We start from the raw sequence: 26804 nt of genomic DNA, 5'->3' as shown, positions 1-26804 counted from the left end.
CAGAAAGTCTAATGCCGCCCCTGCTTGGCAGACTCGAAAACCTGCTCACGGCCCCCCAGGGGGCCCCGGACCCCTGGTTGAGAATCACTGCTATAAGGTACTGAAAAATCTTCGATAAATTGCTCTGCTTTTAGCAAATGTGAATTTGGTTAAATTACAGGATCAAAAGAGGATGTAGACAGGAGAATGCAGGAAGCTCCAGAAGCCCGAATCTCTAGCCACACTGATGGCTCTGCTGCTGCCCTTAATGCTAGAATCAGAAGAAAGCTCCAAAACAGATCTTCAGAAGAGAAACTACTGTAGCCTCCGGAGCAGAAGCTTCTGCAGTGTGAACAAAAGGCAAAGATGCATAGCAGCTGTCATGAAGTAAGAGAGCTGTATTTGACATACTTTGTATCAAATCACTTGCTTTCACATACCATGCATTTCACAGCAGCAAAGGCAAACACTATACATTTGACTTGAGCAGTGTAGTGTCCGGATTTCAGTGGTAATGGTAATTTTCAGGTCAAGAAGTAATGGTGAGTGGGAAAGGTGGGGTATTAGGTGCTCATGGAAGTATAGCACAGTAGTTGGGATCAAGGGTGGGATTTTGAGAAGCACCCAGCAATGATCTAACTCTGCTTCCATTAAAGTCAATGGTAAAACTCCTGTCTGCTTGAATGAGAGACGAGTTAACCCAATGCTGAGCATTTTTAAATATCCTACCCCTGGTCATTAGAACTGCCTAACGCTCTCTAGGGTTTTGCCATTGACTTTACGGGTAGAATGACTGAGCCCAAAATAATTAAATGACTTGGGATACAGTGTGTCAAAGTCAGAATCAGGACTCCTACATAATTTGTCAGACCACTCTGTTTATTAGCAAAGCGCTTTGCCAATGCACCCAGATATGTGAGACCCTCTCTGAGGCTCATGCTAACTTATTTATACAATTAAGCCAAAGCCAATTTAACATAAGAGACAAAAGGAAGCAGAAACTGACAAATATACATACATATCTTATTTGCATACTAACGTTTACCAATCTCCTAGCTCAGTAGGCGCTCTAAGTTAATTAGTTTGACTCATTGTCTCATACTCCTTAATGTTTCTCTTCCTGACAACTATATTTCAACAAACCCTTCAAGTAGCATTTCTTTAATGAATTATAATTTCAATATAATTCATTCTACTTTCACAAGTGTTAGCTTAAAGGTGTTATAGGCGTGACTTTTTTGAGGATCGTTTGGTAATATTCAGGTAGAGAATCAGAAAACCAAGGTGCCAAGTTTAAAGATGCTGAATGACATGATGATAAAAGCCTTGTTAATCAAAATAAACTGTTACCTCGATTATTCTCTTATTTACACTCGTGTAAATCAAGAGTAATTTAACTGACACAGAGTTACACTGGTGAATTCTGGTACAAGTGAGAGGAGATTGCAACAGTACCATCTTAACTGAAATGTTTCTGTTTTGTTAAAACTCATTGTTGGGTGGGTTCCAGTTACTTTTACCATTTACCAGTCTAAAGGTTACAGTTGTACAATTTGTTAAAGGAACTCTATGAGGTTAAAAAAATCTTTACAATTCCTTACCTATGTTACTAATAAAACATGAGTTTATCAATTAGCATACAACTGATAATCCTCTTCCTTTGTATCTTCCACTGTGTTCACCTTTCAAACATTTGCTATTATTTGACCTCACATTAGCCACATATGGCCAGTCTAATTAGAATTCAGAATAACTGAGTCTTTTGATTAATGTAGAATGTGAATGGAATGCTATACTCCACTTTCAGACAAACAGAGAATTCAGCACCCAAATACTGAAATAGTCACAATACGGGTTGGGTTTGACCATTGTCAGTCTGGGCTTCATATTGAGAAGTGCTGCACACCAACAGCTCCATTTGAATTCAATGGGACCTGAAGGAAGTCAGTATCTGTGCAATTCAGGTTCCCTGTAATTTAGGCTTCTTAAACAACAGAGCGTTCTTTTTCTGTTAGTATAACCAAGCCCTCTCGGATCTCATGAGGTGTATAGCTCTGGCAAGAATTTGCTATGGAGGCCATCACTGGAAAATGGCAGAAGCCCCTGTTAATTTGGCTCAGGGATACCTCCAGCTTAAAGGTGAGTTTACAAAATTCAGAGGTCACAATGTTAGGACCAAATCCTCCAGTCCTTTCATAGTCAAAGCTCCCAATGGCTTCAGCAAGGATTGCAAGATTTTGCCCTGAGCTTTTACAGACCTTTTTTTCAAAAGGACGGTTTATGTTTATCAGGTCAATGGAACAGAAGAAAAGCCATTTTAATTTAAAAAGAAATAAAAGGACAAGCTAAAGAACACACTGATTTTCTGGCTAAAGCTGTTAGTATATCTTCTTTTCCCTCTGGAATCTTCTGATAACTAAAGAATTTTCCAAAGCATGTGTGCCAAAGAATTTTCATAGCAGAAATACTGTGTTGAAAAGAGAAGGGGTATGAAGCTTCAGAATTTATCACACTAAGGTAAAATCATTTGGAAAGAATACTCAACAATAACGACTTCTCATCCTACCAAAATGTGAGGATCCTAAGAAGAAAATAGGCTTATTAAAGGAGTTATAATAGGGAATATTTGAGACCAAATCTAGGACATCTGTGAAAACTGTGATTGTTAAAGTAATCCTGACTGTGGCATTTCCTTTTTGAATATGTTTTTGAATATGTATGGTTCATACACGTTCAGTTTACAGCTAAGTCCAAGATAACTATTTTCTTTATCCCTTACGAATTTCTAAGTCACTTTACAAATACGTGTGTGGTGATCTGTCTCCTGCAATGTGTTCTTCACAAACATGAGAAAACTTTTTAGGTTCCATCCATGCTTGAATACCTAGGAATCTTCAGAATTAATCTTGCTTTTCAGTTAAATATAGAAGCCTGGGGAGAGGCATGGGATCATGGGAATTGTGGGGTTATCATTGTTGTCTGTATTCCTTAACAAACAGTAATCCTTGCCATGTCTGTGCTTTTACATTGTGTTACTCTAAAGATCAGCTGAATAAGATAACAAATCGGACATGTCAGGTTAATTAGTGAACAAGACTTACAATGTCTAAGCATGCATAAGAATCTTTATAATTATGTATATCACAATACGCAGTAATGTTGATGAGCGTTTGGCCAGATCACTCCTTGAATGAGAGATCTTTAAGGAGCTGCAAGAAGTAGTGTTGGTGATTCATTAAATGTCACTCTCTCTTACCTCCAAATCCATATGAAACCAGTGCCAAAGGACGGTATTAATAGGTGTTGTGCTGCTGGCAGTGCCAGCTTTTAGATTAGATGTAAACTGAAGTCCCAAGTACTCACTGAAATCCCATGACCAGGTTCTGATTAGTATTTCTGTTGTCTCCTCTTTTTGAGATGATTTATTGTATCTTGCCATGGTTTTTGCACTTGTTCCTCTGAATTATTTCTCCTTTTGGTTTGAAAAAATTCAGTAAATTAATAAATCCTCATAGCACTTCTCTTAAGAACCGGGGTGTTATCCTCCGTGTCCTGGTTAAGTTCCAACTTGGACAAAATTCACCCAGTCGGTTTCAAGTGGCTACAATGTTCTTTATTTCTCTGCTTACAGAACGTGTGTGGATGCATTTCAGTGAAGGGTAAAATGATCCCTCTAAATACTCTGGATGCAATTCTGCAAGGTGTTATACTCCCTCATCTTTCAGAGGAAACTGGGATGGATCCCTGTACCTTGCAGGGTCAGCTCCATAGTCTGTAGTTCTGTAGAGCACTTTAAGGCATCCAAATGATACTGTATAAAGCTGCTTTATTATATTATTATTAAAATTAAACCAATGAAAGCATTTTAGGATTTCGTTTTTAGTTACATTTGCAATAGACTGTTTACTAAATAAGAAATATTGGCAACTCTTTTGACCAGTTGTTTGCGTTAACTGAAATTAGCTTGAGTTCTCCAATTGCATCATGCAGTCTGTTTCCTTTATCTTTAAAAAGAAATTATGGCTTGCATCAGAGGACTTCAGTAATGGATTTGTGAGGATAAAAAATTGAATATATTTTGGTTTTTACAGGCATGAATCTTGATTTTTCAGGTAGACTGAATGTGATCCCATTGTTGTTGCCCAGATCTCTTGGCTTATCTCTGCCTCTTGCTGGAAAACCTGAATATACTTTCTAGATTAAATTAAGCCAAAGCCTTCCGACAGGAGAAGGAAACATCGTAATCTTCAGCATACATGTGGAAGTAGTTACATTTTCCTCATGAGAATCTAAAAGCTGAATCACCCACAGAAGACTTTTTTTTCTTATTTATGTTCACAGGGTTTTCACTACAAGCAAAGCAACATGCAGAAAAAGCCAAAGAAATTCTTCTTGCCAGCTCACCTATCCCTGCTTCTGATTCTGAACAAAGAATGGACATTCTTAAATGCTCAGTTGCCATTTGTCAGACATTAGGAAGATCATGAACTGCTCTTCACGAATATCCTTTCTCAGTTCTATTTGTTACTTGCAATTGGTTCTAGAAGTTTATTTCAGATCAATAGATTGGATCTATTGAAATGATATGAACACCTGACAAATGTACAGTGTTAATTTCTAGAATTGTCTATTGAAACATCCAATAGGAACCTCATTACCCTTAAAAAAAGCATATGGCCCCCCATATTCATGTTGTAATGCCAATAACAGTATTCCTTAGAGTGGTTAATAACTCTTAATAACATCTCTTGCCAGGATGGACCTTAGTCTCTAGGGAGTGGCCTGCATCTTTTCCATCATTGTTTAAATAACAGCAGTTACATCACGTCTGTTATTGTCACTTAAGTCCTATCGTTACAAGGATCCGAGAAACGAAAACCTAGGTCCAAAATACAAACTGGATAGGTACGCTGGACCCTTGCTAAAACACGCGTCTATATAGCGTGAATTCGCATGTAATGCGGTCGCGGCCATGAATCCCAAATTTAATTACTTTAATTGGAATTCATTTTAACACGGTACCGCGCATGGATCCCAAATCCCGTGTTCTAGCGAGGATCCAGTGTACATAGTAGACAGCAGATCCCACAGATTGAAATGTACAGTGAGAGCTCAAAACAAAATCAGTCTTTAGCCAGGAGATTGGAGGTGGTTAGGCCATTCATAAGGCCTAAAGCAAAATGTGGGTGGAAGAAATAAGTATTTCTGCCCCCTCCATGAGAGTAAAGAATTTTTAAGATTGTGGCACTCTGACACTGTCTGGAAGCTTCATAATTAAGAGATCCACTGACAGCATACCAAAGGTGCTGGATTTGTTGTTCTCACACACATTTTGTCATACCATGCCTCTTCTCACTGTTGTGAGCAATGAAGTATGGAAGGGGACAAGATTCTTACTCTCTGGTCTTTTCAGAGAACAAATTCTTGTCTATTTCCTTTCTCTTTTTGTAAGAACAAAGTAGCTAGGGAAAGCAGAGATATGATAGAACATTTGTACCCACTCATGGTCATGAATACGGTTGCATCCACAGTGACAAAAACTCAACACAGAACTGAGATTGGTCACCCAGAACGGAGATTTCTATTAATTAATTATAAAACAAAGTTTTTTAGACATTAATTAAACCTCATAAAACTCTGTTAGGTTGAGCAACCAATCTGACAGAAGGGTAAACAGACACAGATTGGTTCAGTTTATTTTCAAAGGTCACACAAAGTTGCATGGCAAAACATAGTCGGAATCAGAAGTCATGAATCCTTCTCCAACTTCTGCACACTAGGTAAGGGACAACATCTCACTATATATTTTAACACTGTTGCAGCCAGACTGACAGTTTTCTCCCTTTCAGGAGGATATAGTAACTCAAAAGAAATTAGTTTTAGACAGGCTTACATTTTGAGTCAACTTTTAAGTTGTTTTGAGTTCATGTGGATATCTGGATATTTTAAAAGAGATGTTCAAATGCATTGTATTTTTCAAAACCAAACATTTGCAGTACACTTGAAATTCTTAATTTGCAGCATCTCACATTACACAAATTAAATCACAAAAAACCCTATATGTTTTTTCTGATTTTCCAAAGTATGCCAATTCTTTTAATGACCTACATGAAGCGAGTGCAGTTATCCTTAGCACTACTCAGATTGAAAGATTCAGAGAGAAATTCAGTAAAAGCTCAGAAACTTTCAGAGGAACTACTACAAAGTGATCACATGCCACAGGACAAATGGATGGAAATCAAAGCAGCAGCTGAGTTGTCGTTTGCACAGTAAGTTTGGATTCTATTATTAAATATTTTTTTTAAAATCCAGTGTAACACTAACAAATTTAGATAATAAATAAAATATAAATAACATATGCATACAATAGAGGGTTTGAAAGTGGTTTTATAAATCTGCCATTTCATACATTCACTAAGGGGGGGGTCCTACTACTAGTTTTACAATTTACTCTTCACTTTTAAGGCAAAGATGAACGTATATGACTCCCTTCAGAGACCATCCATACTGCTTCTTAATTACCACAGGGGTCGCTATGGAATTATGTGAACTGTTCCATCCATTTCTTGCCAAAACAGGACCAACCTCGGATTTGAAATTCTCCCACATCCTACAGCTATATCACTGGCCCACCACCACCTACTCCTTTTTAAATGATGTTATAGTGTCCCATTCAGTCTGGATGGGCTTTAAGCATGGTCTTCCCTAAGCAGTCAGTCATAGGTTTATGATGAAGTTACTTCTTCCCTTGAAGCCCTGCCAAAGCAGTGACTCAGCAGTGTGAATTCATTGGCTGGAAGGCCTTGTAGCCTCCATGATCTTTTGCCCTGAATCCTATTCCATCTGTTGTTTTGGTTACAGTAGCAACACTGCTGAAAGATGAGATTAGGAATTTTTTCTTGCTTGATACTATCATGGTCTCTTCTGTTTATGTCACCAGAAACTCTGTGCAATGCTCATGTATCTGTGCTTGACAGCTGATCTTTCAAGGCTTGAGCCTGCATACCACAGAAGTGACATGTTGCTTTTATAATCACAAGGTTAAAAGTGATGAGCAGGACAGGGAGTGCTGGGAACCTGATCCTGTATTAAGGAAAGTGCTGCTTTGTAGCTGCTAAATTACTCCTAATAGCAAGAGGCCGGCTACGAGGGGAATTTATTGCTAAGAAATCATCATCTCGCTGCCTACACCCTGCCTCCTTTTTACCTTGTGCTCTTCAGAGGGGGCTGGAAACTTACATTTACTTGGAGCAGAGCATTACGCCTCCTAGTGCGTAACCTTTTTGTGGCTACACATACCAATTACACTTGCACTGAAGTACAGTAACTTTGCAGGAGAAGACCTATGTGTTCTCCAGTCACCACTGGCCTGGAGAGTAGAGCTCCACCAACTAGTCTATTATTTGACTTGGAGCTAAATTCTGTCCCTGGAGTAAATTGGCATAATTCCATTGACTAGAATTGCACGTTCTTATGCCAGAGCTAAATATGGCCACAGTCAAATGCCTCAGTGATGTTGTATGGTACTGTGTTTCCAGGCTAGTAGCACAAGCTTGGAAAGTTGCAGGTAGTGGCTTCTGTAATCTAATAGTAAAGCCTTCTGTAGTCATTGTATGCTGTCTTGCTTAGCTAGGGTCAGATATAAACATGAAGTAGTAATAATGGTTTTAAGGTTTTGTTGTGATTGTTACAAGATTTGTAGTTCTCAGTTTTGCAGATTCAGGGGATTCAGATAGTTCATCTGAACTCTTGGGTTTAGAGAGGAACTGCACAATTTGAATCTTTTGAGGCTCCACAGTCACTAGCTTTGATGGATAAGCCTTTTCTCTCCAATATTGTGGATACTACTCCTGTTGAAACACATTAACTAATTACACTTTGTTCCAGTATCTTCCCAGGTATCAAAATTAGGCTGACTGCTCTATAATTCCCCAGGTCCTCTTTGCTCCCCTTTTTAAAAATAAGTACTATGTTTGCCCTTCTCCAGTCCTTTGGGACCTCATCCGATCTCCATGAGTTCTCAAAGATAATTGCTAATGGTTCCAAGATTGCTTCTGCTAGTTTCTTAAGAACCCTAGGGTGAATTTTGTTGGGTTCTGCCAACTTGACTACATCTATATCTAAATATTCTTTAACTTATTCTTTTCCCTATTTTGACTTGCGTTCCTTCCTCCTTGTTATTAATATTAATCTGGTCATAATTTCTTTTTCATGAAGACTGAAGCAAAATTGGTATTAAACACCTCACCCTTCTTGATGTCGTCCATTATTAGCCTTCCTTCCCCACAAAGTAGAGGACCTATGCTTTCCTTCATCTTTCTCTTGCTCCTAATGTATTTATAAAACCTTTTATCGTCTTTTTTGTCCCTTGCTAGGTGTAACTTGTTTTGTGCCTTAGCCTTCCTGATTTTGTCCCTTTGTGCTTGTGCTATTCTTTTGTACTCCTTAGCAATTGGTCCACATTTCCACTTCTTGTAGGATTTCTTTTTGATTTTTCAGGTCATTAAAGAGCTGTATCAAGCTGTATTGACCTCTTACTATTCTTCCTATCTTTCCATCACTTTGGGATAGTTTGCTGTTGCACCTTTAATATTGTCCGAGAAACTGTCAGCTCTCATGAACTCATTTCAGATATGTTACAGGCAAAATCCTCAGCTGGTATCAGCAAATTTTGGCTATATTTTGGGCAGCTGGTAGCTTTTGCTTTTTTATAGTTTCCTTTATATTAAAAATATGTAGGTTGATTCTTCACTTACACCAAGGTAAAGAGTGTTGACCTGAATTTATGGGCTAGTTTATTACAGCTCGCCAATGATCTGACCAGAAAATATTTAGGTTCTTGTCCCAGTTCAGGCTACAGGGTTAGAAAACTCAGAGAGTTCAACGTCATGAGCAGACCCTCGGGTTGTGTGGCAAGGACACTTACACTGAGGACAATACCAAAACGTTAAGACCTTTATGAAATTAATGAAAGAATAAGAAAAGATATAAAACACAGAGCCACAAAGAAGTAATACAATTCTTTGGCCCCTGGTGGTAACATCTTTGTTCTAAAGGACTACTTAAACTAGCATACTCTCACCTTTCCCTGAAAACCTGGTAGTTGGAGACAGAGGACCAGCCCCATCTCTGGCCTGCCCGATGAATTTGATGGTCCAGGCTCCCCAAATTGCTAGGGATCAGGTTCAAGTGTTGAGTAGCTAAATTGTATTGCGAAGCTGAGCTGATAGCTTGATAGAAGATAGGAAAAAGCGATCCCCCTGCATGGTTGTTTACCCTCTTATAGGGTTCTGGGACTGTTTTAATCAGGCACAACCTACTATGCCCAAATCTTATTTCCTCACCCAGATAAATCTTCGGGTACACTTACTCTATAGGCTAACATATTATGACATATATACATACGTATTAATGTTGATTATCTCATCCCCAAAACCGTTACCTTTGGCCTACGTCATGACTTCCATGTTGTGCAGTGTACCCTGCTGTTACCGGTCTGTTCCGGACTTAAGGTAAACACATTCAGTTCTTTGTTTGGTTCCCCGAAGTCAAAAGGGCTAACCGGTAGGCCATTTATGTATGGCAAAGGTTACAAACACTTATGCTAACTTGCTCTAGCTAATCATACAGGATACAGGCCTGTAGGTTCCTTGTGTTACAGCCAATTATTATGAGTAACATATACTGGAATTCAGCATCAACAAAACCCAAGACAATAACAATATAATCAATCAAACCAATGAAGAAAACACATTATGCAATATAGCAGGAATCGGCAACAATGTTCCCTCTAATTTTTGACAGGCCATGTGCGCAAAAAATTTCTTCTGTGCAAATTTTTGTGTGCACAGTGTTTCACCGTGTGTGTGGCGTTTAGGATCTGTGTGCACGCACACACATGCACAGCTTAGAGGGAACAGTGATAGCAACCTTTGGCACGAGGCCCATCAGCTGGCTGGCCGGGCCGGTTTGTTTACCTGCCGCGTCCGCAGGTTTGGCCGATCGCAGCTCCCACTGGCCGCCGCTTCCTGCAACCCCCATTGGCCTGGAGCGGTGAAGCATGGCCAGTGGGAGCTGCGATCGGCCGAATCTGCAGACGCGGCAGGTAAACAAACCGGTCCAGCCCGCCGGGGGCTTACCCTGGCGGGCCGCGTTCCAAAGGTTGCCGATCCCTGCAATATAGCAAGCTAGCAAACTGGCCTTATGGACTACAAGAGGAGTTACTTCCCAAAAGAATCTGTGTTTTTGCTGGTGCAGAAAAGGATCCATGTAACTGAAGAGCATAGGTCATCTTATGCGTTGTTTCCCAATGTCCAGCTTATTTCATTAGCATATCATGTTGGTGCAGCAGAACCTGCTTAGCTGAGCATGACAAAGTTACAGCTAATGGTTTTAATGCTGTTTACATTGAATCCTAAGCCTTTGCTAAATCAGCTGTTGCCTCCCAAACAGTACCCAGAATTGGAAGGCAGATGGAGCCCTTGCATGCCTAGTGTCCATATTCCAGTGGTTAATGATTATGTGACATCTGCCTTTATGCTTAAATTGTTCTTTTATTTAATTACTTCAAATTTATTAAACTTTAATTGACTCCCTTTCACTTTGATTTGTCTCAATTCCATGTTCTAATGAGAGATCTGAAATGCTCTAGTTTGAATTAAAATGACATATTTTGCCCTTTTGTTTTGGTAAAACATGTGCTCAGAAGAGTAGCTTTTAAAACAAAGTGTCCACCTCAGATTTGTGCTGAGCTGAGGATTTGAGGGAAAATTCCTGAAAGTGAGATCAAGTAGGCCATGGAATAGACTCTCTGGGGAAGTGGTGGAAGCTACTAGTAGTCCGAAGGGAACAATCCTAGCAGATGACATACGAATAGTGGATTTTTAATCTGAACTGCACTCTTTGCTCACCGCAGTTCCCAGTGATATTACTAATATTAAGTGTGCTAGGACTGATGCCTGATTGACATCCCTAAAGACCTAATTCCACTGTTAATACACAGAGCAAGTACAGGAAAGGCAGAACAAGCTTCCTCTCCACCGACCCCTTCCCCATTGCTCCAGCTAGAGTATCTCAAAAAGGGACTATCTCTTAAGGGTGAGAGAATCAGTCTCTGTGGCTTATCCAGTTGTTAGCCTCTCTTTAGAGAGGGTGAAGAATGTAAACAACTGAGACTGGGATTTTTACTATGTGGACACTGGTTGGCTAGGAACTCAATTAAAGCTACCAAACTCATTTCACATAAACCAGCATCATTCCTTATTGAGTCCACATTGCTTCTGTTTGCTACCTGTCATATGCATTTATTAAAAAACTTTTCTTTTTTTGCTTTCTTTTTAGATTTTAGGTTATGAAACTCCTTAAACATGACAGGTTTCCCTGAATTAAGACCATTTGTGCTCAGCTCAGAATTTTATCTACAGCTTTTCCCCTCGCTTTTAACCCAAGAAATAGTACAAGTTAAGCATCAGATTGATACCACATGTAGTTTCAGGCTGCAAGTGGCATGACACATTCTTTGGTCTATTTTTACATGACCTCAGTAATATTTTTACTGCTGCCCTCTGCTGTCATTGAGGTTGTACAATGGTTGTCTCTAGTTCTATTCTTCATTCTGCCTGGGCCAAGATCTGCCACCCTTTTCTCTTCAGGGCAGTTGCTTTGAGTTTTATCTACAGAAGAGGGTCAATACTTGTCAGCTAGTAGTTTTAGAGGACTATCTAAGCACTTTTGATTGTGTATTGGATCCAATCAAAGCAAAACTTCTTATTTATATGACAGCAGAGATCTAAAAATTTCACTCACATTCACGTCAGGCTGCTTCTGTTTCAGGTCATCCAACTTATTTAGTTTTTATTCACTGCTATGCATCTCTGTTCCATTTCTGCATTATTTGGAAATCACAGTCACTGCCTGACACTTTCTCTTGACTTTTCTTTTTCTTGCATCTTAGCCCTTCAGTCTTCTTCTGAAGGAGGTACATTGATCCCATGCACTTTTGTGTATATTTTGCATGAGACATTAAAACTGAAGCCCTGTCTTCTCTATATGGACATTAAAGATCCCATGCACTTTTTGTAAGTTTGCCCAGACCCTTGTCTAGAACATTCAGCCTTCCATCTGGCTGCCATAGTTCATCCCAGATTTGACTATAATACTCTGGAGAATGAAGTGTGCATGTAAATGGGTTTTTTGTTTGTTATTTTAAATAACACATATCTGAATCTGCATATTTTCATCTACTTAGTTACAAGTGTGTATTTTCAGTGAAAATTATTCCAACTCAATTGCCTAAGATCTTGGTTGTATAAGACTGAACTTTTTTTTATTCTGCCGTTTGTATCAGGACAGTGTTAATGTCAGGGCCTGATTACGTTATGACAGAAGTCAGACAGGTGGTGAGCTGTTTTTCATACCTTGTGCATATAAATAGTGAAGGAAATAAGTGTGGCGTGTACACAGCTCTTTGAGTTATGTAGGCATGTAGTAGAACCTGCTTATAGTGAATTTAGGCTATAGTGGACTTCTTTCCCAGAGCCCAATGAGAGATCTGTGTGTAAAGGGCTTGCAGGATTTAGCCCTTTATGGTGAAGTCATCTGGTGGTTATAATTGCATTCCAGCATTTGTTCCAAGTGACTGCTTTACCTATCTGCTTCATCATTGAATAACACACCAGGTACAGCCTAAAACACTACTAGACATTCCATCTTTTTAAATGGACTCTCTGTAGGAAGCTTCTGTTGCTGTTAAAACACAGATTTTCAAGCAGCAGTAAAGGGGTTAAAGAGCAAAAAATGAATGGAGCTGAATGGACATTTCTATTTGGTCCTGTTGCACCATCTTCTCATTAAGTGTTTTAAGTGAATTCCTGAGCAGTGAGTTTGTAGAAAGTTAAGCAGCCAAAGTTGGAGCAAAAACTGATAAAAGAAGAAGCGATAATGAAATTGGGCCGAGCAGTTTCTAAGGAGGTGCTCAAGAGGCTGATATCTTGCACAAATGTCTGCTCAGAATATCTCATTCTTTTAAGTTCCTGACTCCTTCCCGGTTTTGTCACCATGACAGTGCAAAGTCTATGCCTAGTAGGGCAACTGGGAATTCCCTGGTTGTAGGGAAATCCTGGGTGACGTAGCGCTGGAATAGCTAGGTCTACACTACCCACTCCCTTCCCCCTGGAGTTGGGGGGCATTCCTGGGTGCACTGGGGACATGATTGGAGACAGAAGGAGACTCAGCCAGAGTGTGATGAACTCTGGCAAACCTTTGGGCAGCCAAGCTATCTCTAGGGTCCATTCTAGCCACCATAATTTAGAGTGAGTCTTAGGTTGCTGTACATTATAGCAGGGGCCAATTAGACCCGTACTCAGCCCCAGGATCAGAGGAAAAGAAAGGGGCTTAAAGTCATCTTTCCTTCAGTCCCTTGCACCAAGTCTAAATTTCACTAGTTGCAAATGGCAGCTTAGGCATAGGGAAACCATAGCACACTCCGATTCCCCTTCTTGACAATCCTACTTTTAGGGGTTAACAGCAGCTGCAAAGCTTCATCTGTGGGCTAGAATTTGGATTAGAAGATCTTGTCCCAAAAACAATGACTAAGACTTCTATTTGTTAACAAATTCAGATTAAATCTGTTAAATTACTTGATGGAAAAATAGTTGGATGGTCTCAAATTATTTTCTTGGATTCCTATGCTCCAATTTTTATGTCAAACATCATTCCATTATGTCAATAATACATAAACTAGAGTTACACGTTAGAGACAACCTTATCAACACAGGATATAAAGGCATTACAGCTGTAACTTTATTGTAATCCTTACTTTGGATCACTGATGTTATCTTTTGATTTTTAAAGAAAATAGAGGTCCATCAAACAATCACACAAAAAACATTTCCAGCTTTAATATTTTGTTCTGTGGTAAAATTGTTTGTGCTTGCTGCTGGAGAATATATCCCTTTAAGTATCACAAAATTGCAGTTCTTTTGTGTAGCTTGAAATGCATTCTTCATAGACTAGGATTTTACATCTGCTGCAATTTCCATGGACTTGATTTGGCAGATTAAATAAACTAGTGATTCCTCAATGAATTTCTGAGGATCTCTCTGGATAACACAAGAAAAGAATCTAATTCAAAATATGTTTTTCTTTCCTATTTATTTTGTCATAATAGGAATATACATTTTTAATTCATTCAGAGATACATCCTTGTCCCATTTAAATCAATGGCAACATTCCCATTGACTTCAGTGGGATCAAAATTTGGACCTAAATAAGTGTTACATTTTTTATGTATGATCACACATTTAATATTTGATGCCTGAAATTTATTTCTTTACCCTGTACATTTGTTAACATTACCAAAAGAGTCCTATTTGGCCATCAACTGTAGAAGATTACTAGCTAGTGCAGTGATAATGACATTTATAATGTAAGGCCCAGATCCTGCAAACCCTTAATTATGCAAGTAATCCCTGATTAGTGCACACTGAAATCAATTGGACCACTCAGTAGATAAGGAGTACTCACATGAGTAAGTGTTGAGAGGAATCATAATTTAAAGCCAGTTCCTCAGTTTAGCACCCAGTCTGAGAATCTGGGTTGGGTAGGTAGATGAAGGGTGGGAAGGAATCCTTCCCCTATCTCACACTGCAGAACTGCTCTGCAGGGGCTGTTTCAACCCAGTGACTGTGGTCTTAAAAGGCACACACTCCTTTACCTCTACCTCCAAGAGCAACAAAAGATCCACACATGATCAGTTCATCTGGCTCCAGATCTGCATGCAGGAAGCCCTCTGTGGTCATTGAAGAAGGACTTGGATTTGCTTTCTAGCATTTCAAGTTTTGGGTAACCTTATTATTTGGAGCCACAAACACAAGAGAAACAGAGAACACTGTCTTTAAAAGTCCCTCTTTTTGTTACATGCATGTGCAATGGAACCCCCCCTGCAGTGGAATTCTTCACTGTTATACAAATAATAATAAAATGTTGGCACAGCTATGGTTCCTTCTGATCTATGTTTAAGACCCATATTCATTTGTTCAGCATATACAAGTCTCCCCTCTCCTTCATAGTTTTCAGGTAGGATATTGAACTACCAAGATGATGTCATCATGGCATTTAGCTTTTTCTGTTCTTCTATGACTTTAGCAATCTACCCAGCAAACAAAGGGGCTATTCATTCAGTATTTTACTCTCCTGGCAGGACCCAGTTGCTTTATGGAAACAAGAAGGGTTGAACATGCATACTTCTTTCCTTTGCTTAAGCAGCCTGAAAGTTGGCAAGTTCTGGAGGCTAAAATAATCTAGGGAAAAAAATCAAAGGGAGTTAGATATCCACTGGCTCACTCTAGATTTATGAATTATTTTACAGTTCTTTTTCACTTGCTTGACACTTTGCTCAATCAGCTAATTAGCCATCTGCCATGAATTCTGTTTGTTTCAAATCTATAGCTATAGATCTTTGTGGAGAAGTCATTTTTTAGGGAAAACTTTATATTTAGTGAATATATTATACTAGGTAAGCATTTTCCAGAAGATTTAAATAAGTTAGAATAGTGAGAAACATTTTCTTTTCACAAAGAGTTAATTCAGACCTCAGACAGAGGTTCTTGACTTTTCTTGCACATTTGTGCAAGGAGGAGATGGGCTTTCTGTGCCTGACTCATCCACCTGTGCAGGTGTGTACTCCCACTAGCAAGGTTGGATATCACAAGATAAGCATAGACATGTCTATGGCCCTTCAGCACTGGTTGGCATTCTATAGCAACACTGGAGAGGAGCACGCACTGCAACCATTTAAAGGGGATCATAGAATCATAGAATTCTATGAATCATAGAATCATAGAATATCAGGGTTGGAAGGGACCTCAGGAGGTCATCTAGTCCAACCCCCTGCTCAAAGCAGGACCAATCCCCAACTAAATCATCCCAGCCAGGGCTTTGTCAAGACTGACCTTAAAAATATCTAAGGAAGGAGATTCCACCACCTCCCTAGGTAACACATTCCAGTGTTTCACCATCCTCCTAGTGAAAAAGTTTTTCCTAATATCCAACCTAAACCTCCCCCACTGCAACTTGAGACCACTACTCCTTGTTCTGTCATCAGCTACCACTGAGAACAGTCTAGATCAATCCTCTTTGGAACCCCCTTTCAGGTAGTTGAAAGCAGCTATCAAATCCCCCCTCATTCTTCTCTTCCGCAGACTAAACAATCCCAGTTCCCTCAGCCTCTCCTCATAACTCATGTGTTCCAGTCCCCTAATCATTTTTGTTGCCCTCCGCTGGACTCTTTCCAATTTTTCCACATCCTTCTTGTAGTGTGGGGCCCAAAACTGGACACAGTACTCCATATGAGGCCTCACCAATGTCAAATAGAGGGGAACGATCACGTCCCCCGATCTGCTGGCAATGCCCCTACATATACATCCCAAAATGCCATTGGCCTTCTTGGCAACAAGGGCACACTGTTGACTCATATCCAGCTTCTCGTCCACTGTAACCCCTAGGTCCTTTTTCTGCAGAACTGCTGCCTAGCTATTCGGTCCCTAGTCTGTAGCGGTGCATGGGATTCTTCCGTCCCAAGTGCAGGACCCTGCACTTGTCCTTGTTGAACCTCATCAGATTTCTTTTGGCCCAGTCCTCTAATTTGTCTAGGTCCCTCTGTATCCTATCCCTACCCTCCAGCGTATGTACCTCTCCTCCCAGTTTAGTGTCATCTGCAAACTTGCTGAGGGTGCAATCCACACCATCCTCCAGATCATTTATGAAGATATTGAACAAAACCGGCCCGAGGACCAACCCTTGGGGCATTCCACTTGATACCGGCTGCCCACTAGACATGGAGCCATTGATCACTACCCGTTGAGCCCGACAATCTAGCCAACTTTCTATCCACCTTATAGTCCATTCATCCAGCCCATACTTCTTTAACTTGCTGGCAAGAATATTGTGGGAGACCGTGTCAAAAGCTTTGCTAAAGTCAAGGAACAACATGTCCACCGCTTTCCCCTCATCCACAGAGCCAGTTATCTTTTCATAGAAGGCAATTAGATTAGTCAGGCATGACTTGCCCTTGGTGAATCCATGCTGACTGTTCCTGATCACTTTCCTCTCCTCTAAGTGCTTCAGAATTGATTCCTTGAGGACCTGCTCCATGATTTTTCCAGGGGCTGAGGTGAGGCTGACTGGCCTGTAGTTCCCAGGATCCTCCTTCTTCCCTTTTTTAAAGATGGGCACTACATTAGCCTTTTTCCAGTCGTCTGGGACTTCCCCTATCGCCATGAGTTTTCAAAGATAATGGCCAATGGCTCTTTGCATTTCTCTATTGCCCCTGGAAGTACTGTGCTGCCATGTGCTTCAGCCACTGCTGCTGGTATTTTTCCCGCTATACACCCTCTTAATACGGCATGAGCCGGTAAAGCCACATTCTGGCCCTAAGTTATTAACTGGTATTCATTTAAATTGTGTTGTCTTTCAGTTTGCTAAACATGTTAAGAGTATGATTTGTGTAAGACTCTCTCCTTTTGTACTGCAGTGTACAATGCAGGTTGAAGAAAGGGAAGCTAAGATGCAAATCAGAGACCTCCATTTTTCAAGATTAAACATTTGTTAATTTTTAGGCAACACATTCCTTAGCATTTTATTGAAGAGGAAGTTTAAGATTAAAATTTAGGGGCAAAAATTCTCCTCTCTGTTGTGTATAGCTAGTGCCTGTTCATCACTCACTCCACATATGGAACTGGTCTTCCTGGCAATGGAATTGTATCCTAAGACTTTAGGTACTTGAATACAGAAAACATTTGTCACTTGCAATCAACGAGAAAATATACAGTCACTTGTTTTCTGGTGTCAAGATTACTCTTCCCTACTGTGGGTTTTTGGCACTGTTACGAATTATACCTGATAGGACACGCACACAACTGCTGCGAATTATACCTGATAGGTCATGCACAGTTCGAATCTAGGCTGAGGCACATGAACAAAGTCTACAACTGCAGAATTCCCAAAAAACACCAAGTTTATTACGCTCGAGCGTGGTGCCCCCCTGCTAGCCAGGAGGGGACCCCGAATACAGATTATACAAAGGTTATATACTTTTTAGCAAAGCGTGTTGCCGTCGTGCATCAGAAACCTTAGCCAATAAACATACCCTTTTCTTATCTACCACCTATCCCTGCTTGGTGCATTCCTCGTGCTAACTAGTATGTTAATTACACAGCACGGTCCTAAAGCAATGCATCAGTAACTTTTATTATCAGGATGGGAGGCCTCACTCAAAGGCCAGGAGATAGGGATTTAGGTACAGACAAAGAACAGATACCGGGAGTCAAGACAAGCTGGAGAAAAGGAGGAGGATTTTCACCGGAATGCAGTATCTAAGGAACACTCCTCCTGGTGCATGATGTGCTTGCTTTTAGACAATGGTGGGCCCCAAACCAAAATGGAGTCACATGTGCTAACTTTTCCTTAACAGCACAAAAAGTTAGCAATGAGATTAAATTTCTTAAGACACAGGTAACTTCTGCGTTACATAAAATGCATCCTGTTTAGCATCTTCCTGGCACATGAGTTTTTTAACAGCTATATAATTTAAAAGAAAACCTGCTTTTACTTTCCAGATTATACCAGTGTCACAAAAGATCAGAAGACGCTATTCTCTGCTGTCAAAAAGCTCTGAGCTATATTGAGAGGAGTAAGGGTGAAAGCAATCTGGAATGTATTCCTGTATACAAGAAAATGGCAGGAGTAGCACGGGTTCTTGGGGATTATGCAACAGCAATCCAGCATCTTGTAAAGGTAAAGAAGGTTTCAAGTAAGGCATTTTGCTAAATGTCATGGTTAATAGATAAGCAAATCATCACCGTAATGAGGCTCAGGCACAATTAGTAAATACATGTCTTTGCTGCATTTTTTCAAAATATCATTAGTTCCCGTTAAAGGATTAAATGATACACAGTCAGCAGCCAAGGCAGTACATTAAAAACCTAACTCCTGTTAATAATAATGGGATTTGTGCATCTAAACCACCATGGAGAGCACTGAAAATTGCCCGGGATGCTTACAAACACTAATTGTGAGCCTAATCCTGTAAAGTTCTAAGCACCTTGCAAATGGCAATCAGAATCCTTAACTCCTATAAAAAGACACTCAGTACCCTGCAGTATCAAGTCCTATATTACTACTAAGAACATCTGAAACCATCAACACAGCTGGTGGTGGCTGGTTTGGTTTTGGTTTTGTTACTTTTCCCAAAGAAAGATAAAGCTTGAGAGACTTGTAAAGAGCTAGATACCTTACACACATAGGTGGCACTCAGTGGCTGTTTGGTGGAATATGTGAAATGAGTCAGTTGTGTGTTTCCTACCGGGACAGAAGTTTCTAAGTATTATTAAAACAAAGTCCACCATCACAATGACAATAATTAGCATCTTGCTGTAGTCTTGGCAGAGCAGCTTTGCCACTAGTAGACATGGAGTCTGAAAATGCTTTTTACTTACTAGAGATGATCCCTTTGGGTTTGAATTGAGATACGTTGCTGAGGCAGTGTTTTATGGAAGCATAAGAACATAAGAACGGCCATACTGGGTCAGACCAAAGGTCCTTCTAGCCCACTATCCTGTCTTCCAACAGTGGCCAATGCCAGGTGCCCCAGAGGGAATGAACAGAACAGGTAATCACCAAGTGATTCATCCCCTGTTGTACATTCCCAGCTTCTGGCAAACAAGAGGCTACGGACACCATCCCTGTTCATCCTGGCTACTAGCCACTGATGGACCTATCCTCCATGAACTTATCTAGTTCTTTTTTGAACCCTGTTATAGTCTTGGCCTTCACAACATCCTCTGGCAAAGATTTCCACAGGTTGACTGTACGTTGTGTGAAAAAATAATTCCTTTTGTTTGCTTTAAACCTGCTGCCTATTAATTTCATTTGGTGACCCCTAGTTCTTGTGTTATGAGAAGGAATAAATAACACTTCCTTATTTACTTTCTCCACACCAGTCATGATTTTATAGACCTCTATTATATCCCTCCTTAGCTGTCTCTTTTCCAAGCTGAAAAGTCCCAGTTTTATTAATCTTTCCTCATATGGCAGCCGTTGAATACCCCTAATAATTTTTGTTGCCCTTTTCTGAACCTTTTCCAATTCCAATATATCTTTTTTGAGATGGGGCGACCACATCTGCACGCAGTATTCAAGATGTGGACATACCATGGATTTATATAGAGGCAATATGATATTTTCTGTTTTATTATTTATCCCTTTCTTAATGATCCCCAACATTCTGTTCACTTTTTTGACTGCCGCTGCACATTGAGTGGATGTTTTCAGAGAACTATCCGCATTGACTCCAAGATCTCTTTCTTGAGTGGTAACAGCCAGTTTAGACCCCATCATTTTATATGTATAGTTGGGATTATGTTTTCCAATGTGCATTACTTTGCATTTATCAACATTGAATTTCATCTGCCATTTTGTTGCCCAGTCACCCAGTTTTGAGAGATCCTTTTGTAGCTCTTCACAGTCTGCCTGGGACTTAATTATCATGAACAGTTTTGTATCATCTGCAGATTTTGCCACCTCACTGTTTACCCCTTTTTCCAGATCATTTATGAATATATTGAATAGTACTGGGCCCAGTAGAGACCCCTGGGAGACACCACTATTTACCTCTCTCCATTCTGAAAACTGACAATTTATTCCTAACTTTTTTTTCCTCTCTTTTAACCAGTTACCAATCCATGAGAGGACCTTCCCTCTTATCCCATGGCAGCTTATTTTGCTTAAGAGCCTTTGGTGAGGGACCTTGTCAAAGGCTTTCTGAAAATCTAAGTACTACTATATCCACCGGATCCCCCTTGTCCACATGCTTATTGACCCCTTCAAAGGATTCTAGTAGATTGGTGAGGCATGATTTCCCTTTACAAAAACCGTGTTGACTCTCCCCCAACAAGTTATGTTCATCTATGTGTCTGACAATTTTGTTCTTTACTATTGTTTCAACCAGTTTGCCCGGTACTGAGGTCAGGCAAATTGGCCTGTAATTGCCGGGATCACCTCTGGAGCCCTTATTAAAAATTAGCATCACATTAGCTATCCTCCAGTCATTTGGTACAGAAGCTGATTTAAATGATAGGTTACAGACTACAGTTAGTAGTTTTGCAATTTCACATTTGAGTTTCTTCAGAACTCTTGGGTGAATACCATCTGGTCCTGGTGACTTATTACTGTTTAGTTTATCAATTTGTTCCAAAACCCTCCTCAAATGACACCTCAATCTGGGACAGTTCCTCAGATTTGTAAACCTAAAAAGAATGGCTCATGTTTGGGAATCTCCCTCACATCCTCAGCCATGAAGATTGATGCAAAGAATTCATTTAGTTTCTCCACAAAGGCCTTATATTCTGCAGTCAGAATAAAAATGAAACTGAAAATCTCCATTAATGAGGTTGACTAGAAAACAGTAACCATTCTGCCTAAACTCAGAAATGTACTGGATCACCATTACACTAGAAAAATTCCTGGTGCTTTGCCCATGATACTTGGCAAACATCCCCTGTACTCCCTATGCTGTAGCAAATTGCATTTTTCAGATCATTTCACAGCTGACTTTATTTCTGCTGCTGTCTGCATTCCTCCTCTCCCACTGCACCATTTACTCAGATTGTCTTGGGATGGACTACATCACTTACATGCAAGAGGAAGGGAAGAAATGAAAGCAATTGTGTTGTCTATACTAGGAGTTAAAGATGTATTGTTAGAACATGCCAGCTAACAAATTCTAAAAGTCTAGCGTAGATAAGGCCATGGAGACTTTAACACTTGATAAATTGTTCAAATTAAAGCATAGACACTTCCCTGTGGGTCACTTTGACCAGAAAATGTGTTAAAATACAACTTGCCCTATCTACGCTTACGGTTTAAGCATGTTTAGGCTGTGTTTGCTAATCTGTTTTTTTAACACCACACACTAACACCGTTGTCAATATTCTAGCGAAGGCCTAAGGGGAAAGCCTGTGTATCTGAGAGACTAAATTCTCTCCACAGGCCTGAACATTTTCCAAAGGGACTGTGGCTGAAGCTCTTCTGCGTACACTTCAGTACAGCCTGAGAGCTTGATCCAAGTCCCTTTCAAGTCAACGAGTTTGATGTCAATGGGAGTTGGATTGGGCGCTAGGAGATTACCAGAAAGGACAATATAGCCACTAACCATAGAGGAACCCAAGTGAAGGCTGACCAATCTGTCCTTAACTTGGACCTTGGTTTTTGTATGTGCCAGTAGGTTTTAGGGGATAGGGTTTGGGAGGGCAGATGAGGGGAGAAAGTTGACTTGGGTGTTTTTAGAACAGCTTATACGAAGATGAAAGCTTCAATCCTATGTGTTTATACACACTGAGTCAGATTTCCAAGACAACTCAATATGTTGGGTATTGAACTTTTTTTGAAATAAGTGTCACAGTGGGAACTGCTGGATGCTGAGCTGTTTTGGAAATCTGGCCCCAGTTCTGGCTAGAGAGCTCTTGAAAACCTAGCCCATTACCTATATTGGCCACATAGCTGATAATAACTAGCCACTTCTCTGTAATGAGCATACATATCTTTTTTTAATGCTTGTACACCTTTCTATGGATAATATATCCCATGATTTGATAAGCCATTTATGAACCTGAGTGAAATTATGAGAATTCCATTCTGAAGCTCATACCACTCTGGTTACTTCGTGAAGCTAGCCTGGTGCAAAAGAGAGCATACCAGTAAAGCATCCCAGAAGGAAATAATCAATGCTTATTAAAATATTAGAGCAGTGAAATATCATCACTTGGCTGTTGTCAGTTGTTTGTCACCCTAACATTGCTTAAGAAGAGTTTTTTGGTACCGGGTATGCATGGTGCTGATTGAAATGTAATAGGCTCTTTTTGAGTTTTTTAAAATCCTTTCTAATGGCCCAGTCCTACTCACCCTCACTCACAAGAGATGTCTCATTAAAGTCAGTGGGATTATTCATGTGAAAAGGGTTTGCAAGATTGGATCCTCAAGGTGGAATGCCCAAGGAAAATTGCACTGTAGTTGTAATTTCCCCAACTGGAACTTCTTTTGTGTTCCTTGGATGAATCCACTTGTTTTCAGTGGTGCAATATTTTGCATTGTATTGATATCAGCAGGCTTAAATTGGGGTTTAATGTACAGATATTACAAGAGCCTATATCTTGATAAGGTCACTGGGAATGATCATTTGTTCTACTTTGTAGTCAAAGTCCTAAACCTACATTTCATTTTTCTTTTGCAGTCTGTCTCTCTCATGCCATTTCCCTGCCTTTTCTCCCCAGTTTCATACAAGGAATATGTACCCAGGAATGTAGAGGAAGGAAATTTTATCTTTTTCCAAGCAGGTATTGTATGCAGTATACCTGAATCCTCCTCCTAGTCCAGTGGGGACTGTTAGATTACTGCCATTTTAGGGCCTGGTTTTGCATCTCTTTGCCTCTGCCCAAGAGAGAACCAGGAATGGACTAGCAGGGCTTTTGGAATTCAGGACTGAGGAGCATAAGCAAAGCTATGTTGGGAAGGTTGCAGTGTGCCCCCTATACTACCCCTGGCTTACGTCAATACTGTTGTCTCCTCACTTTCATAAGTACCAATGTCACTTACCAATTAAAAAAAGATTCATATGTCAATACTTACTTTAAGCTTTATCGCCTAAGCTTTATTGTAAAGTTTCCTCACATTTCTTATAGAACTAGTGTATGCTGATGTTCTGCCTTTGGGCAGCAACACATCACTTGATTTGCAAGTGCAAACCAGAGACTTGTGTTTTGTCACTCTGCTATTTGTGGCTTCATGTAATTTTAGTGGGCTTTTTGGAAACTCTAGAAACTCTTGCAGGTTTCCGTTTTCTTCTGCTCCCTCTCTCCTTCCTTTTTCTCTCTCCACTTCCTTTCCCTCACTCACAGCTACCTTGATCCTTTTTGATAACTCTTTCTTCTCTAAAATCCCTACTCTCTGATGTTACATGTATGGCTACTTTTTGAAGTCAGTATATTTGCCTTAATATTTATATATACATAGGCTGACTTGGTGGGATATCATATGTAGTTCAGTGTGTACAGGCTTGCAGGGTAAAGACTGTATCATATAGCCATTGTTGCTTTTCTCTATGTTATGATTCTCTGTGTTTTGCTTTATATAGCTTTATTATTTATGCTTGTCCCCAAAACTCAATAAATACAATTTTAAAACTTCAATCCACTTTAAATTGGAACCTGATGGAAGTTTTGCAAATATCCATATTTGGTCCTCACACTTTCAGAGATGAAAAAGCCATGTTCATTTCCCACAAGATATCCCATAAATCGCTTAATTCCTCCTTCATTCTCGCCTGAATGTGGACTGAGCACAGTAACTTTTCTATTTGATTTTTCTATGGTCCTTCCCTTTTCAGGTCCACTTGAGAGACTGTTTTTGACTCCCGATTTTCCCCAGTTAAACTAGGAATTGCAGTTGCCTGTGAGTTTGTTATTACCTTACAGAAGGCTCCCTGCAATGAAGAGTGGCTGGGAGGAGGATAGAGCAGCAAATACCTTGTATTTCTGCATGACCTGACACAGCTGAGCTGGCTTACTGCTGATTATGACAATGAGCAGCAGTGGCAGGGCTTTACTGGCAGAGAATGCTGCAGCAACATTATAGCCTCTTGCCATTAGTGTCATTATGCCCACAAGGACAAAGCATGGGAAAGGGTAAAAATCATCTTTAGCCGGACCAAGATTTTTCCCTTTTTGTGTAAAAAGTTTTAATAGTGAATCAGTGGATTTCATTATGAGGTGTATTCTTCTCTCATGCACATGCCTGTAAATCCCAGGCGTTTGGAGTGGCATTGCACATGCCCACCAAGAGGTGCACGTAAATCTCTTTGTGTCCAAAGTGAAGGGAAACCCCACTGATAAGACTGAAATGATGCTTCATTCTGGGCTTCAAATAAATATAACCATCATTTATACAGCCCCTTTCACCCCAAGGATCCCCAAACACTCTAACCACATGTGACCATTTATGTGCAGGAGTCATCTCACCCACCCCTCAACTACAGCCATCTCGGGAGTGGAATATGCAGCTATATAACAGTGCACAGGAAAAATGCACAACAAATCAAGACAGGAAATGAACAAGAATACTGTTGTTAGAAACTGAAGTGGAAAATTAGATTGGAGGGGAGGGGGTTTTACTTTCTGAACCAAAACAGAATGTAACGGATATTTGGGATTGGTAGCTAAACAGTTCACCTCGGACCTGATCCAATGCCAGCGGAAGAAATTGGGAAAACTGATTTTAATATGCACCCGACATCTCATTTATAAAGTCTGTCTGATTTCCCTGAAAAAGAAACTTTCTGCCAAATAAGCCCATTTATTTTCTTCTTGTCCCACTGGAGACAGAGCTAACTGTGACACCGCATCAGAGAAGTGTCATTTAAACTAAACTGTTTCCTCTGTTTATTTTTTAACAGGCTCATTTCATTGCACTGAGAAAAAGCCCTTCTTCAGGGGAAGCAGCAGAAACTGCTCACTTGGTGGCACGGGCTGCAGTTTCCTCTAAACGACCAGAGCACTATGGTGAATTCCTTTTAAAGGTTATGAATGGTTACCATGCTGTCCTGCTTGTAGGAATGCACATTTCAGTAGATGCTACACGCTGTACCACGGTAGATTTAGTCCCTCTTGCATTGTTTGCTTCATTTTGCAGACTTTGTATGACTGTGACGTCGTTTCTCAAGGCATACCGGATGCTTTTGATATGTATCACCCTCCACTTAATCCTTTGCCTTTTATGAGCAATAGCTAAATCACCAGAGGGAGTTACAGAGGCAGCCTTGAAGCCACAGAAGATGTTATAAACCGACGGCAGGCATTTGCCATTTCTTTCTAACGTGTTTATCCATCTTTTAAAGTCATTAGTGAGCTGCAGCCACTGCTATGACTGAACCAGTAAGTGTGCTGACTGCAATCTCTTTCCATTCCCTTGCTGGAATTCTTACTTTGCAATTTGAAGTGGCCTCAAGCTATCAATCAGTGTGTGCAGCTGTAGCTATACAAATCTGCTGTATCCAAAAGCCTGGGCACAGGGTTGCGGCCATCAAATTTTAAAATCCTACCTTTTATTCTTTGGGACCCTGCCACTGAAAGTTTTCTGTCCTGATTTAGTATTCTGCTATTCTGTTAGGATTCTTTCAGTTCTATCAGTTAATAATAACCTAGTATTTATAGATTTGGTTCTCAACCAACGGTAAACATACCCCCTGGGGGTACACAGAGGTCTTCCAGGGGGTACGTGAACTCATCTAGATACTTGCCTAGTTTTACAACAGGCTACATAAAAAGCACTAGCAAAGTCAATACATACTAAAATTTCATACAGACAACGACTTGTTTATACTGCTCTATCTACTATACACTGAAACGTAAGTACACTATTTATATTCCAGTGGATTTATTTTAGAATTATATGGTAAAAATGAGAACGTCAGCAATTTTTCAGTAACAGTGAGCTGTGACACTTTTGTATTTTTATGTCTGATTTTGTAAGCAAGTAGTTTTTAAATGAGGTGAAACTTGAGATACACAAGACAAATCAGACTCCTGAAAGGAATACGGTAGTCTGGAAAGGTTGAGAGCCACTGTTGTAGAGCATATTGCATGTTCCTTGCACTTGAAATATTTTCTACTTAATTTTCTGTAAATGCTGGATGCACACTAATCAGGTTGACATGTAAGGCCATCCACCCTAAACTCTGATTGGCTGAGAGTTCAAAACTGTCATTAAGGTACATTGAT

At 40.1% G+C, this 26804-nt stretch overlaps 1 protein-coding gene across 1 annotated transcript; it reads left to right on the top strand.

The window, feature by feature from the left end:
• The first annotated feature begins 186 nt into the window (after window positions 1-186).
• On the top strand, window positions 187-25815 carry TTC23 (tetratricopeptide repeat domain 23). The gene is given in 8 exon segments (XM_077829337.1): window positions 187-366; window positions 1995-2118; window positions 4321-4516; window positions 6063-6248; window positions 18594-18787; window positions 23304-23371; window positions 25481-25675; window positions 25717-25815. Coding segments are annotated over 8 exon segments (1242 nt in total).
• The last annotated feature ends 989 nt before the right edge of the window (window positions 25816-26804 follow it).

The sequence above is a fragment of the Eretmochelys imbricata genome, chromosome 10, assembly GCF_965152235.1.
Source record: "Eretmochelys imbricata isolate rEreImb1 chromosome 10, rEreImb1.hap1, whole genome shotgun sequence".
NCBI classification, from domain to species: Eukaryota; Metazoa; Chordata; order Testudines; family Cheloniidae; genus Eretmochelys; species Eretmochelys imbricata.
This window is presented reverse-complemented; position numbering and strand designations above follow the sequence as displayed.